This window comes from Procambarus clarkii, chromosome 8 (assembly GCF_040958095.1).
Source record: "Procambarus clarkii isolate CNS0578487 chromosome 8, FALCON_Pclarkii_2.0, whole genome shotgun sequence".
Classification (NCBI taxonomy): Eukaryota; Metazoa; Arthropoda; class Malacostraca; order Decapoda; family Cambaridae; genus Procambarus; species Procambarus clarkii.
The window spans coordinates 12,662,024-12,678,922 of NC_091157.1; the positions used below are offsets into that span (position 1 = coordinate 12,662,024).

The following is a 16,899-nucleotide window of genomic DNA, read 5'->3' on the forward strand; positions in this document are numbered from 1 at the left end:
TCATTAGCTTTGAATTTTTGTATGCATCTAAGTTCCTTAACTCCTTTAACTTTCCTCTTAGTAATCTGTCATTTTTCTGGGGGAGTCCCTATGGCACCCCAGAGCTATCCAGGCTGATATGACTATCCCTAACTTTGGCACCAGTCGATGTGGGTGGAATTCTAGGCCTACCAGGGACCACGAGCAAGAACCTGGTCCCCTCACAGAGGCACAAAGAGCAATGGCCTATAGAATTGAACATGTGATTTTGGAGCATTCTATATCTGCCATCGACCAGGACAAGCACCCAGAAAGGTAAGCGCCCCAAAACAAATCCCTATTCTTGTTAAAAACGATGAAAATAGACAAACGAGTGGACAGAACTCCCCAAATGAAAACGAGCAAACAAGCATGACGTCACACAAGCCAGGCCACATGTCTGCGCAGCTCCCCCCTCCCTAGGAAGGAATAAGGGGTTGCCCCAGACTTCTGCGCCAGCAATCCACACCTCAGTTCTTTGGCTGGTGTGAGGCACAATGGTCGAGTGGCTCCAGCTCCAGATTCTTGTTGTGTTGTGCCTTGGTTCAGTACTGCTCTTACGGTGGCGTGCAGACTAGGAGTAATATTCTAAGGTACTCGGGCAGCATGCGCTCAGGGTTCCCTTCCCTAAGCACCCTGTCAGTACTGCCCTAGGGGCTTGTGGTTCTCTTCCATAAGTCACCTTGGGTCTACCTCTGTTGGTCTTTTGCTGCTTGGCAATTGACTGCCCCGAGTGTTTTGGGGGGCTTTTGCCCATGTTTACCTTGGGATAAGTGGTAGTTTATGCACTGGCAGGGGTGCAGGGTACTGCGCAGCTAGTTTTCACCTATAACAGCGGCCGGCTCTGTTCCTTCTGGGTACGTTGTCCTCTTGTGAGGTTTCTCTTTTATTTTTGTAATTTTGCCTGGTGGGGGGAGGGGGTCTGTATTGGTGCCTACTACCCCCCTGTTATATTAGGGTTTACTTCTTGTTTGGTGGTACCCTCCTGCTTCGCCCTCAGGAGTGGACATGTCCCGGGGATTCAACTTTAGCAGTGTTGTTTGGTAGCTTGGGCATCGGTTAGCAGTACCCTGCCTGGGATAACCCTTAGCAGACCCAGTCTAGGGGCCCCTGGAAACCCTGTGGGGGCACTCAGGTCTGATGGATGTGACCCCCTGAGTCCCCTCTCGCTTTGTGTGAGTTTGAGGGTTGCTCTGTCCCCTTGTCTCAGGGCAACATTCACTGTTTTTGCCTCTGTCATGCTGTCTGTTGGGTAGGTAACACCTTCGGCCCAGAGTCCTGCGAGCTTCATTGCTCGTTTGTGACTCAATTCACCCATTCTCCTGATAACATTATTCGGGTGCAAGCTGCTCGCTCGTTGCAGGTTAGATTTAGATTGTTGCAACCTGCTAGGTTGGTTGCTTTCATGGATCCTCTGAGGCTGCCCCATTTTGCTTATAGGAACCCGGATTTGGGGGTTTTGGTCACGTTGGCCTCGGTTTGGTCCACGCCCGCTTGTTCTTCCTCTGCTGTGGTTCACTCGGGCCCTCCTCCCCTTGCTTCTGGCGCCTAAGCGTCTGAGGGCTTCCAGGTCGGGGCTGGGATTAGAGGTTTTTGAGACTCCGGTGGTTTCGAGGGTTGCCCCTTCTGGGGTGGCAATGGAGGCATTCGAGTCTGTTCCTCCTGCTGTAGCTCCGGGATCTGACCAGTGGGCCCGCTCTCTTCCTGCTCTTTCGGCTGCCCTGGCCTATTCTTGTGAGGCCGGGGCTTTGGAGGACGACTCGCCCCCGGGGCCTGATGTGGAGGTTCCCAAGGTTGAGGAGGAGCTGACTTTGGGGCCTTAGGCCCTGTTGGAACCTGCCTGGGTTTTCCAACCCTCTGGATGGGGCTTACGGTTACGAGGAGTAGGAGGTTCCTTTCCCTCCTCTGAGTAGGAGTTGGTTTGGGTGTCGGCCTGTCCCTGGGTTCGGTTCTGTGTTCCTTCGGTTCCATCCTTCCTGTGGGTGCTTTTACCGCTTTCTCTCCCCTTTTTATCTAGAACATGTACAGTATTCTTCTATGTCATGTCGTAATTATGTTCTCCTCATATTGGAATCCTGCATGACCATTGGTCACAGATGCTACTGGGGCCATGTATGCTTCCATTCTTTTGTGCTTCTCAGGGGGTCTCGACGGTTCAGGAAGATATTCAATACTTCCCATATTATTGGAACGTCTGTCGTTTGCTGGTTAGGCTTCCCTCCAGTCCTTTCTAGGACTCGTTGGTCCTCTTCCGTACTCATCATTTTTCGCTCCTATATCTACTTCATTTTTAATTACATCTTCTCTCTATCCTGTCTTGACATTACTATTAATCGTTCAATACCCTTGGTAGGTGCCCTTCCTGAAAGATGGGGTGGTGCTGCTCAGTACTCAAGCACATGCACCGTGGGTGATTGTTTTGTTTCTGGGCGGTGTAAACATGTGTTGGTGTTCCGCGTCCTTTTCGCAGGTTATACGCCACTCTCGCTCATCTTCTCTCCAGTCATAGCCCCCTGGATACTGGGGGAGTTCTGGATTTTATATATGAGGGGAGCCACCTAGTTATCATCTATGCTTACGGGTGTGGGGTGGCTAGGAGTGGCGCCACCTCCGCCTTTATGCTATGCCTTATCTTCTTCTCCTGTTCATGCACCTCTGTACATAATCCATTAGCGAAGCTCCTGGATTATTACATAGCTCAGCTGTGTCATGACACAATAGTGTCTACGCTCAACAGGTGAGAGTATACAGTCTGGTGACACTGTCAGCCAGGTGCTGGTTCTCGGTTTTTGGATGAGTGTTGGGTGTTATTTGTAGAGTGTTGATTGGCCACTTTGCATGCATCTTAACATGTCTTTACTATGTGCTTCTATCAATGCTATCTGGATGCTCCTTCCTTGCCTCAGTCGTTGCTATCTGGACACTTCTTCGTCGACTCAGTCAATGCTATCTGGACACTCATTCGTTGCCTCAGTCATTGCTTTCTGGACACTCCTTCCTTGACCGTCATTCCGTGCCTGGCTGAACTCTTATACGTACATTGGAGTGTGGATGTAAGCTTGCTTGATTGGGTACATTCCGTTACCACTTGCTTCCTCGGTCTTTTCATTCATCATCTTGATTATACTTTCTTGTCCCTAGCTACCGGTGCTTGGGTTGTAATTTTAGGGGTCTTTTCATTGCATATTTCTTTCCCCTATCCTACACATTGTTGTGTCTCTTAGTATGTGCTTATTGGCTGTACTAGTGTTGGTGCTGGGTTGTGCTGTGTGCGTGTTCGGTTCTTTGCAATTGGACAGCCCTACTGTTCGGTTATAGAACAGAGTTCTTTCCTCTTCTTGTATGTCACTACCAGCTTCTGTGTTGCAATGTCTGCTGGTGGCTGTAGGTTTCATTCACCCACTCCTGCCCCTACAGTTCTTTTTCGTTGGGGTACTCAGGTTACGACCCTGGCTACGGCCTTTTCCTTGTTCCTTTGCTGAATACCTCGTTCCCTGGAGGACGTTCCTTCTAGTTCATTGCCAGTCTTGGTCTCGGGCGCTGCTTGTTCGGTGTCCAAACCCAGGGATTTTTCCTCGGCTCCACCTCTTTTCTCATCATCTGTCAAGTCCGTTAAGGGTCTTCTCCTTGAGTCTACCAGTATGGTACTTTTGACTCGAGTCTCTCACCATCTGTTTGGTGATCAGGTGGCTTCATTGATGGTGTCCCACCTGCGTGCTTTGTCTCAGCAGCGGTATGGGGTTTAGCTGGCGGTCCTTCTTTTTCTTTTTGTCTCTTCGTAGGTATCCTGTGCTTTTCGTTGTCATGGTCCTGTCCTTCTCTCGTAAGGGGTTGGGCCTGTCGGCTTGACACATACTGTCACCTTGTCTCGTGCATCGCTAGCGGAGCTGCTCCGGTTTGCTTTCGGTTTTGATGTTTCTTCTGCACCGTGTCTGCGAGCTGTCTCGGGCGTTGTTTGCCTCCGGCCTGCTCGTGCTCCGCCTGAGCCGTCCTGGTCTTTGGATGGAGTGCTCTCATTTCTGTCTTCTCCTTGGTTTGTTGTGGCCCCCTTCGGTTTAGTTGTGTCCGGTTGTGGCCCTCCGCCGTTAATTGTGCGCCACGGCTTCTGTGTCCAGGGACGTGCTTTGGGTTGATCTGGTTTCCCTTCTTCCCTGTTAAAGGGTACGGGTTTCTCAGGTCGTCCGCAAAGTTTTTCAGTCTAGCCAGCCTGCGGTCTATCCCCGTGCCCATGACATTCGTAAATTTGCTGCTTTTGCTGCCATCTTTGGTAACATGTCCTGGGCTGACATTTGGGCACAGAGTTTTTGGCGGTCGAACAGGGTCCTGGCTGCACACTACCTCGATAATGTTCCTGGGCCTAGTTGGGCCTGTATCGCTTTGGGTCGGTGGTTGCAGCCTGTTGTCTCGACTTCGGGTCGAGATGTGAGCACCGACTGCCTCCTGGGATAAGTCCCCTTTCTTTCCTTTTCATCTTTGGTGAAGTAGTTCCAGGGAGCCTTAGAAGCTCCCCTCCAGAAAACCAGCATTGAATGTAATGAAACGCCATTTTCTGGGCGAGTCCCGGAGGCTCCCTGGCAACCCTCCCTCCCTCCGGTTGGCGGTTTTCATGTTTTTTTATATCCAGCCTCAGAACTAGGGTGTGGATTGCCGGCGTGGGGGCCTGAGGCTGACAGAAATCCTGACAGAAAATGGCAGTCAGAGTAGTCAGCCCCAGCCAGCTTCGAACGACGAACTGACAGTCTAGGAACTGGCTCGGTGAGACGGTGCACTTTCCCTCCCCCTCCAGTGCGAACGAGCCGTGCGTCAGGTTGATGACAATTTGCTTGTTACCTAGTTTTTCTTGTGGGGAGTTCTTAGGCTCTTTTCAGTCGTTAGTTTCAATTTTCTACCAGTAAAAACTGTTCCCTCTGCCCCCTCTCCTTCCCTTCACTGTTCCCTTTCCTTCTCTTTCCCTCCCCCATTTCCTCTCCTTCTCTGCCCCCTTCCTTCTCCTTCTCTGCCCTATTCCCTTTTCTTACCTCCCCCATTCCCTCTCCTTTCCTCCCCCATTCCCTCTCTTTTCCTCCCCCATTCCCTCTCCTTTCTGCCTCTCTCCCTTCCAGTCATTCCCTCTGCCTCTCTCCTCCTTTCCATTCTTTCTTCCAGTAGGCAAAAGATGATTAGTAACATTTAATTGTAGTTATCGACGTTGAATCAACATCAATAACACTGAATCAACATCAATAACACTGAATCAACATCAATAACACTGAATCAACATCAATAACACTGAATCAACATCAATAACATTGAATCAACATCAATAACACTGAATCAACATCAATAACACTGAATCAACATCAATAACATTGAATCATTGTCAATAACAGCCATAAAATGTTTTAATACTCTATTGCTAATCAAACCCATATTTCATAATAGTATTTGCTGAGATTTGGAATAGGCGCATATCCTTCTTAAAGAGGTCCATGAGGACAACCCCAATTACCCTGTTTTTTTTTTTTTTAATTCACTGTCTTTGGAGACAGGAAGCCAGAGTGCATTCATACACATTTGGCTTTTATCGAGGTCCCCCCAAGACCAAACTACTGACCCCACCCAGGATGCAACCCCACAGCAAGCTGACTAACTCCTGAGTACCTACTCACTGCTAGGTGAACAGTGGCATTAGGTGAAAAGAAATATGCCTAACCATTTCTGTCCTGCCTGGGATTTGAACCTGGAATTCTCGACTGCACGTCGAGAATGAACAAGACTGTACTACCGGAACCCTCGTGCCCATGATACTTGCCATACCAGTCGCAAATCACCATGCAACGTTCTGTGAGCTAGCCCCAAGTATCTGGCCTCCAATCTAAGACAAAACACCCTAGTTTATATAGATAATGAAGGATAATAATAATAATCGATCAGAATTATAAATAAGTAAATCATTATAAAAATCTGTGCTCATAAGAAATACTGTATAATAATCACTGTACTGTGTTCAGAAATGGCCAAAATGCTATGGGTAGCTGGTGGCTTACATAATATACAATTACCTTACCTGCTATATAATCACTTTTAGCATGTCCATTGTATGTTGCCTGAATAAAATATTACTAATAAAATAATAATATTAAATATTCGAAGTACAGATATTTTGGAACGGCTGAGCATGTGATAAGCCCCTCGGTAGAGCTTAAGATATACGGAGTACAGATTATAAAATATTTGGTATAATAATCTGGTATATAATCTGGTAATATAATAATATCTGGTATTTGCTGTTAGCAAATGCAGAGATTTCATGAGCCAATATTGATGACTGAAGAGCAATGGATGAAAATAGTATTCTTTTATATAGCATATACAGTAGTCCAATCTTTCTCAGCACGCTAGTTTAAATTATAAAATCCAGAGCCTCCAAAATCACAAACACATTTTACTACTAATGCCAACATCAACTAACGAAAACTCACCAATACTATCGAAGCAGATGTTCACCAAACTCTGTACGGTGGTGCTGGTGCCTGGTGGGGAAATCTTGGCCGAGTGCACCACAATAGCAATAAAACCCAGGCCAAAACATGGCCCGTTAAACAATCCCAATACCATTGTCCCCCATAGTAGACCGTAAGTGCCTACAATTGCCAAGCCCATAAGACGCAAGATATATAGGAAGAAGACGAGCGACATCAGGTAGCTGGTACCCAGTCTCTTCAAAAACCACTCTGAAATAGAGAACAGCCAGAGATGCTGGTGAAGACAATATGTAGGTTTATGAAGTGATGGTAGTCACTGAGAATAGAAGTGTAGCTAATGGGGCTGGGAGACAATGATGGTGCAGACAAATGGAAAAAGGAAATAGTGAATTAAGTTTGATAATATTGTATTACTATGAGGTCTGTTATATTCAACATTCTTACATTCTACAGGCTCTAACAGTTAAAATATTTTAATTATTACATTAGCCTTTTTACTGTGACAGCTGAAAGCAATGCCAAAACAAAAACTGTCATTCCCCACAGTAAACTGCATTTCTGGAGAAGCTGAATGGTGACTTCCTGTTGCTAGCTCACTGAGATGCCCTCCCCCCCCATACTAAGTCACGTCAGCCATAGAAGTCCTTATCACCTATCAGGGACCAAAGCCAGAACATGGCTGCTCCCCTCACAGTCGAAAAGTGTCCACAGAGAATACCTTGCAATCAAGAAACAGAGCCATGTAGGAGGGAAGGTGCCAGTTCCACGGCGCTGTGAAGAGGACCACCTTGGCAACAAAATATAACACGGAGCCAACAGAAGGATGTGTCGTCAATGGTCCACTCCATGGAAATGGGACAGAAGTGAGAAAACACATCCACAAAAACACCAGACACCCCCCTGCACCTGAACCACACAAAAAGCCAAACGCCACGAAGTCAGAAGAACAACTACCAGAAGCATCCAGCGCCTCAAGACAACAGACCAAAGTTCAGTTCAGGCAATGACAATGAACCACTAGGGAGGAGTCAGAGTGAAGCCAGAAAGCCAAAGCCTCCTCAGGGCATGACACACATCCACAAACTCATACACCATGCTGTGCATTCAAAGAAATGGATTTTACCACCACTGTGGTGAGCACTGGTCATGAAACTTGAACCCAAAGATGAAGCATTTGTGAAAACATGGAGTGATGAGGGGAAGGATGGCACCACATAACTGAACCACGAAAAACTTGAAGGGAAAGCCGGCAAAGTAAAAGCCAACAAAGGGCAGGTGGAGCATAATCCTCCTGGTCCCAAGAGCAGCGGAACTTGGGAAACCGGTACAACACCTGGAGTCAAACCCTACCCAGGGAAAAGATAACGTAAGCAAAGTTCAAGCTCCCACACAATGCTCGAACAACTAGCAAGTCACCTGAGGCTGATCTAACACCAGATGGCAAAGCCACCAGAGGCAGGGGAAAGAGATGCTGCCTAAGAGTCCCAAATGAGACCAAGCCAAGTCTGAACCTGGAACAGAACCAATTGGGACTTTCTCCATTTCACCAGGAACCCAAATCTGGCAAGCTGTGAAAGCACCAGATCCCTGGCTAGCTGACATGCAGACTGACTAGGGGGTCCATACCACGCAGACCGGGAATCGAGATAGGCCAACACACGAGCCCCTAACAAATGCAGCCAGAGCACCAATGCTAGCCTGGTGAACATGTAAGAGACCAGATTCAAGCTGAAGGGAAGATCCCTAAAGCTGTAAGCTTGATGCCTCATAACAAAATCTAGCCAGTCTCTGAACCCTGGATATACAGTATGGGAATGTGTCATTACTAGTCCTTGGGGTCCAGGGACACCATTTAAGCTCCAAATTACAACAGCAGGTGAACTTAAGTCAAAGTGGTCATTAAGAAGGTCGTACAGGGAATGAAGCTGTTCAGACCCAATAGGTCAATGATGTACCATAGGTCCATCAAGTCCTGCTTTGGGACTGGGAACAACTGGGACACTCACTGAAGGGATGAGGTCATCTTGGCCATGCAAGAGTCCAACCAACCTGCACTGACCCGATGCAGTGCCAGTCTTGACCCAATGGGCTTGACCCCAAATACAGGGGATAACTAACCAACTTCACCCAAGGCCAAGGGAAATAACCCAAAAAGCCCACTAACTGTGGGACCAGGAGCAGGCAAAGTGAGCCAGATGACCCATCTTATGTCAGCATCAAAGGGGTGAATTGCGATGGGGCCAACATGAGCCAGACTTCCCTAACGTGTGATTGTGATGTTGAGCAGAGGAGGAATCCTCCTCAGGTAGCGCAATGGCCTAGGAATCTGACCCACTCTGACCCACAGCAGGCATTTTCCTTTCCCAACCAGACCATCTCTGAAAGGAAGGACAGAACCCCCAAGAGAATAAGAACTGACCAAATGGGTGGCAGGGAAAAGCTGCCCAGAAACAACATGGAGGTGGTTGAGAAACAAGCTCCTTCAGAAAGAGGGAAGAAAAGGGGAAATCGGCGAAAAAGGTAAGAGACCAAGCTGAATCTAAACAATAGGCCAACATGGCCTATTGACACATGCCACTGCCTTCAAAAGGTAGTGCATTCTTGGATAAGGCCACCAAGGCCGGAGCCACAGTCCAAACAGCCTCTGCCCTCCAGATGTGTCCGGAGGGCCCAATGTGTTTTCTGCAATACGGGCCCCAGACAGTGTAGGCAGATGCACATCGAGTTGCTACTTGCTCATATATTTGGAAAGTGTTGGAGCAAACAAAAAGATTGGGAGAGAAGCAAAAGAATCCCCATTCAGGAACACCTAAGAGATGGAGCTCATCTCTCACCACTCAAGCATGCAGGACTGACAGAACCCCTGCCAAGCCCCTAAGAAAGAGAGTGGATTGTCAGGTGGCCAAGATGAACCCTGAGACCTCATAGTGCAACCAATAAGCAGAGACCAACTTGTACTAAAATGAGGCCAGGTTCATCATGGAATGAGAGGTCTGCATTCCATAGGAGGTACTGAAGCAAGTTCACACAGACCACAGTAGGCACAGCACAAAGATAGAAACGTCCAGATATACAATAAATGTGAGGCACCAAATGGGACCAAGAATCAAAACTGATGGGGAGCAGCTGAGCGATCCAAATCATTCATGGATGGATGATACAAAAATTATTCTTCTGCAACAAAAGATCATCCATAGAGGGGACTAAGATCCACAAAGGGCTGAAAGACACCCAAGGGCAGTCCTCAGGCTCCTCAATCCCAGAAGCCTGCCAGAAAGGCTCTAGGGAAGAGCCAAAGTCCTTGCCCAACAACTGAGAGAGGAAGTGTTCTCCCAAGGAGAAGGCTTGGGGCAGAGGTGGGGGAGGGTAGTTGTTAAGGCAAATGCCCTGAAACTCTGGCAGGACCAGAAGGCTCAACTGTCTTCATCACCGACATGCATGGAACCACCCCTAGAAAAGGTCGAGCTACACTTTGAGCTAAACTCTGACTCAACCTATGTCTTGCTATTCTCAAACTTTAATGTTTAATGACTGACTTGTATAACTGCTGATATCTGCCATGTATAAACTTAAAGAAAATTTGTAGTCTGCCCTGTTTTTTTTTTTTTTTTTTTTTTTTTTAGATATATACAAGAGTTGTTACATTCTTGTACAGCCACTAGTACGCGTAGCGTTTCGGGCAAGTCCTTAATCCTATGGTCCCTGGAATACGATCCCCTGCCGCGAAGAATCGTTTTTTCATCCAAGTACACATTTTACTGTTGCGTTAAACAGAGGCTACAGTTTTAAGGAATTGCGCCCAGTAAATCCTCCCCGGCCAGGATATTTAGTTCAAATTACCTGTGTTGTTCTGTTGCAATTTCTGCTGTTCCATTCAACTTGTAATTATTGTCATTCTTTTTTTTCCTATTTCAATTCAATTCAGGCTTTTGATCTCAATTATTTTTAATTAATTTATTTTTATTTTTTTCCCCACTTCTTGCCCGAAACGCTCAGTGTATTAGTGGTTTTAGGCATAGTATATACTAGCTTTATCTAGAAATTCAACATTCTGTTTGTAACTCATTTTGTATGTACAGTACCTGAATAAAAATAATTATTATTATTATTATTATTATTATTATTATTATTATTATTACTGAACAACAAATCCACAGGAGCCTTGATAAGGGGGGTTCAAACCTATGCGTTGAGTGTTCCCAGACACGCTTTATTTTTATTATTATTATTATTATTATTATTATTATTATAACTGAATCCTTTAGATGCTTCAGACCCTGAACCAGGGAGGGAAGACCAGGGAAGTGGGAGGAAGACCAGAAAAGAAGCAAACCACACCTGCAGGGGAAAGGAAGAGGAGGTGCTGACTTAGTCCGGGTGGAGGTCATCACCATATGGGCCACCTCTGGGGCATTCAGCCAATCGATATGCGGTGCACGCCTAACACGAGCAAACCTAGTTCGCAAAGCAGTAGCTGCCTGGGAGATGGAATCCTTTTAATGCAGAGACCCAATGAGAACAAACCTCCCAGGACTCAGGGTTGTAGGTGTCATTCACTCAATAGGCAGCATGGTGGGAGCAGAAAGAATGATCATCTGTAGGCAAAGATGATGAAAACCCCTCAAACTCACACTTGATGAGGGCACATTCGATGGGCTGATCCATGTGGACCATGCCAGAGACCCACGGGATTCCTAAGGCACGAAGATAGGTAACCAAGTAGACAACCTAAGCACTCTCTGGAAGAACAAACACTAACAGCAGCCAAAACTAACAACCTACAAGTAGCAATTGCTACATGCCGTATAAACAAGTGCATGAGCCCCGGTGTGCCCCAGCACAACTGAAGGAAGTCCCCAGGCAAGGGTCTAAACAGAGGAAACAAAGATCTGTGAATAGCCTAAGGTGGGGCATTCCACCCTGGTGGCCAGGCCTCTCAAGGACAAACTCCTGAACCCACCAGAGAAGGGAGCTCTGACTATGCAAGGGGCAGCGTTAGCAAATACACACAGAAGAAAACCCTGAGCACATGAAGCCCAAAATGCAAGAGCCAGACCCACACAACATGCCAAAACTAAAACATGCACATAATGTCTATACTAAACTATAGAAACAGTACACAAAGCAAGTGGCTCCCACAGAACAAGAGTGTCCAAGGATGGTTGACCAGACCACACACTAGAACGTGAAGAGACTACGACATTTCGGTCCGTCCTGGACCATTCTCATGTCGATTGTGAGATACTAAGTACTGACCATTAAGGATGGTCAGTACTTAGCTTAAAGCAGAGGGATTTGCCCACAATCTGACAGACCAGAACCACTAAGTGCTGCATCATCAGTATTGGAATTGATCAGGAGAGCCGGCTGAGGGCTGGGGCCAGACTGCCTCGTGGCGGTATTCAGTACTTATGAGTTTTGAGCTATTTTGAATGAATCCCTTGTTTTGTGTGAATTGTTTGGGAAGTTCTTACCTGGAGAGGGTCTTGGGAGGTCTTCTATTTCCTTAACCTGGCCTGAGGCAAGGCTTGACTTGGGATAACTTGGTCCAACATGCTGTTGCTTGCAGCTGCCCATAGGCCCACATAGCCACTACAGCCCGGTTGGTCTGGTACTTCTTACAAGAAGTAATCTAATTGGTTCTTGAAGAAGCCTACCTTTGTTTCAGCAATATATTGAATGCTTGCTGAGAGTATTGAACAGCTGTGGACCTCTGATGTTCAGACAAGTGCTCTCTGATTATGCCAATTGTTTAGCAGTTTTGAGGCTTCATTTTCTGTGAACTCTTGAGTTGTCTGTGAAGCTTTGCTGACTTTTTGGAGGCTTTTTCTAGTGGGGGTGGCAGATTGTCACCTTCCCCCAGTGTCTCTGTGAGGGGTTCTGGCTTTAGTCCCTGGTAGGCCAAACAGAACTTCAACTGATGTGACCTTTTAGATCCTCATCACAAAGGCCGTGATGAGGATCTGATTTTATGCATCATACTGTTGTGATTTCTGTGTGTATTGAAGTAAGGGTGAAGAAGTAGAACATTTGGTTGACAGAGCCCAGGTGCATGGGAGGATTGTGTAAAACCCAGGTCTGTGCTTCGGAGAAGCTGCGGGAGCCTTGTGAGGGCAGTAGCACTCCAGGTTGCAATTCTTTTACCATGTCGTGGAGCAGTCGACTAAAGTGCGTCTGGAATCATGCTGGACGTAGGTTCGAGCCCCCTCATCATGGCCCTTGTGGATTTGTTCATTTGATGCATCACACTATTGTGATTTCTGTGTGTAGTGACCTTTCAGTATTGTGCAACATCAGCAAGACAGCTTCACAAAGCCACTGGGGCTTCCTCCAAAACATGCAAAGAGGCCTTTCATACCACTGTTAGCAAACCTTGAATATAACTTCGAAAGAAAAATTTATGAAGCAAAAAACAAATACTTATATATTTCCATTTTATTATTATTTTTTTGTTTTTGCATGAAAATGTATATTTAGTATTATTTTGGGGGGAAGAGAGAGAGAGAGAGAGGGCACACAGGCAAGGTACACTATCAATTTTTACAATAGCTGTGCTGATAAGGGAGTCTGGCAAGATAGTTTATTCAGTTACTGTAAAGTGTGCCTGTATAGAAAATGGCACTTGCAATGACAATAGTGGAACAGGATATTGTTTAATCACAAAGACCATATATGTAGAACACGAACTATGCAAGAACGGTAAATAATCAGCACCGGAAAGATTACACGCAATACTCACGGCTAATGAACATAAAGGGAACCTCTGAAGAACACTGGACTAACTGTGTCATTCCCTGGAAGAACTTCATGTAGCTCATGGCGTCTGTGCCTCGAGCCATGTCCTCCTGCATGCTGGAGAGAGGAGGGAGGACACAGTAAAGGGGAGTGGCAGGAAGGGATAACGAAAGAAATGGAGGGGTGAAGAAGCAAAAGGGAGAGAGGATGAGGAAGGAAGGAGGGAGGGAGGGTGAAGAAAGAAGGAGAAGGGAGGGAGAGTGAAGAAGGAAGGAGGAGGGAGGGAGGGTGAAGAAGGAAGGAGGGAGGGAGGGAGGGAGAGTGAAGAAGGAAGGTAGGAGGGGAAGAGAGAAGGAAGGAGGGGAGAAAGAAGGAGGAGGGAGGGAGAAGAAGGAGGGAAAAATAGAAGAAAGGAGGGAGAGAGAAAGAAGGAGGGAGGGAGGATGAAGAAGGAAGACGGAGAGAGGAAGGGTGAAGAAGGAAGAGGGATGGTGAAGAAGGAAAAGAAAGAGAGGTAGGGTGAAGAAGGAAGAGGGTGATGGAAGGGATGAATGGAGGAAGGAAACAGATTAGTATTATCATTATAAAATTATTATTAGTTTTTAACATTAAATAAATAGCTCATTAAGACCTGATTACGTCTATATATCTACCACTACCCATCTTCGTACTATTGACAACCTGTCGTTCACAAGAGATAGTACTGTACCTATTATTACAAGGGGTGGAAATACACAATATGAACTGTTACACCCAAATTAAGTCTAAATTTAGCACTACTATATTAGTTATGTGGAGGGCTGGAGAACATAGGCAACAACTTAACCTAAGCTTATTATAGTATGTATATATATATACTAAATTAGTATATATTAGTTCTTGGAACTCATGGCATGATATATAATAAGAAGTTTTATGTTCAGAAACCAAGAAATCACAAAAAACAATGAAATTATTCACAAAGAATTCAAGCGAGGTCGTCACTAGGTTGAAGACAATGGTAAACTGAAGAGCGCCATGTGGTCAGTCAGCCCATACGTGTATTAACAAACTTGAGCAACGAGGCAAACTTCAAGTTCCGGGTCAAATTTTTCAAAGAAATTGAGCTCGAGAACCGAAAAATTTGAAAACGGGCATTCGAAAACTGAGGTTTCACTGTACTGTAATATAAAGAACCAAACTTTCCTTTTATGAGAATAGGTTTAAGGAAGCAAAAGGAAATATGAAAAGTACATATATGAAAAGAATATATGAAAAGTACATTTTGTATCTCACCTTGTACGTATGTACTTTACCTGAATAAATATTTGTATTTGTACAAGGAAACCCATCTCTAACATCCTAGGATCTAAACAACAATCACATAACAAGCAAATAAAACTCTCCAAGAATGGTTACACACTTGCAACAACATACTTAGAAACGATAACTGAATTTAATAGCTTCATCAATTGGTGCTAACCTTGCCAGGAAAATCCTAGAGACCCAGACACATGTTACTACATATCTCACCGGCAGCTATCCTAACACACTACTCCTGTTACCAGTCAGCCCGACAGACATTATATCCCTAATTTAATCACTTAAAACCAAAGCTGGGAACATTAGTGAAATACCATTTATGGTGTATAAAAGTGGTGCCCCTGCTCTTGCACTACCCATAGCACTGTTATTCAACAAATCTCTAGTGTCATACTTTTCTTGATATACTTAAAACAGCAAGAGTAATACCATTTCATAAAGAAGGCAAGACAGCTGACAAACAATTACAGACCAAAACCAATCTACCTATACTTTTTAAAATATTTGAAAAAATGATTTACAAACAGCTCTATTGCCTTGTAAAACTCAACATATTAAGTCCCTGCCAGTTTAGCTTCCATTCCCAAAAGAGTACCAATGATGCCATTGTTAGTCTGCTTAATATAATCTACTCAGCCCTTGACAAAAATGAGTTCCCAATTGGCCTCTTCATTGACCTGAGAAAGGCCATTGATACTGTTAACCATAACTACGTCTTACTTAAACTCTTACCACTATGCTATCCGAGGCCTTGCTCGGCACTATATTTGTTCCATCTCAGTGACATACACCAATATGTAGCCATCAATAACATTACCTTCACCCACTCTACAATTTACAGTAGGAGTGCCACAGGGCAGCATCTTAGGACCTCTGTTATTTCTTGTATACATCAATAATTTGCCAAATGTTTCTAACCTTCTTAACTCTTTAACTGCGCAACACGCCTGCAGGCCCAGGCTTCGGGTGCGCAACGCGCCTCTGGGCGTTTTTGTTTTTCACGTTCCATTCAAAACTCCGGCGGCTACATGGGGTTCACATCAGCTTCCTCAGGGCTCTTGTAAACAGACACCATCTTAAAAAAAAAATCATGGTCCACATTGCCGGGTGTCAGAGCCTCGGTAGTGAGTGAGCAACCAAGGCTGGAGCTCGCAGCATGAGCGCACAGCACTGCTGTTCAGCATGTGACCACAGCATCGCCTAATATTGTCAAAATATATATATATATAATCTGTTTTATTTAGCCATGATAGTATTATAGAAGAGCCCGAGTGTGATAATGACTGGGTATAATGTTCAAATATCAGTGATTCAATGCTGTTCATGATGGTCACAGCACTAGCCACAGCACCACAGCATTATTTCGTCCATCTAGGAATCTTCAAACGACTTTTTAGGTTCCTTTTCAAAATAAACTTGTGGTCAATTATTCATTTACAGGTATTAGTGACCAGGATTGTGGTTATAATTAGCGTTGTGCGTAGGAAGGAGAAATTTTGGTGAGGGAGGGAGGAAGGGAGAGAATTGAGGTAGCGTCACTGTGTGGCAGTAACTCTTGTTTTGCTCACCATACTAGCTTCGTGGTTCGCTATGGGAAACATACATATACATGGGTATATACAGTGTGAATAGTGTAATAACAGCACCAGGAGTATGTTGTGAGTAGCTATTTTGGTGAGGGAGGTTACGTCGTAATCGTGGCGTCGTCTGCTGTCTGCTGTGTGATTTGTCATGCAGTGTATGGTGGCCACTGTACTGTTTGGATACAATACCAGCTTACTTGCATAGTTCTGGTAAATAAAACATGTAGATAGGTATATATAACATGTGTAAATAATGTAATAAATACAATAACAGTATGGTGGGAGGAGCAATGTTGGCGAGTAAGATGTTGGAGTGAGGGAGACTGGCTGGGTGTGGCTGCTCACACTCGTGGTGTTCTGAGTGTGTTGATGGTGAATGTATATAGTGTGTGACAGTGTATAGTGTGTACATATGTTGTAAATATACATAAATGAACATGAAACATTGGTGTGAATAACTGTATGATTTGGAGGAGCAATGTTGGCGAGTAAAATGTTGGAGGAGTGTGGGAGAGCTGGCTGAGTGTGGCTGCTCACACTCGCGGTGTTCTGAATGTGCTGATGGTGAATGTATATAGTGTGTGACAGTGTATAGTCTGTAAATAGATTGTATATATACATAAATTAGCATGATACATGGTAAATATGTGCAACATATGTGTACACAAGTGTCATGCACGTAACACAGTGTCCTCAGACAGTACGGATGTTTTACTGCCATAATATAGTGTACGTGTTCATTATACATAGGATTAGCATGTAAAAACAAATAAAATGTATTTGGAACTGTGCACAAA

The 16,899-nt window shown here is 45.1% G+C and overlaps 1 protein-coding gene across 1 annotated transcript in view; it reads right to left on the reverse strand.

Moving 5' to 3' along the window:
• The window catches only part of LOC123759766 (major facilitator superfamily domain-containing protein 6-like), an 82,149-nt gene that overhangs the window by 5,391 nt on the left and 59,859 nt on the right, over positions 1-16,899 (reverse strand). Inside the window, exons 8-9 of the mRNA XM_069317291.1 lie at positions 13,222-13,334; positions 6,480-6,731 (exon numbers count right to left, since the gene is read on the reverse strand). Of these exons, the coding sequence (XP_069173392.1) occupies positions 6,480-6,731; positions 13,222-13,334 (365 nt within the window). The remainder of the gene's footprint in view (positions 1-6,479; positions 6,732-13,221; positions 13,335-16,899) is intronic.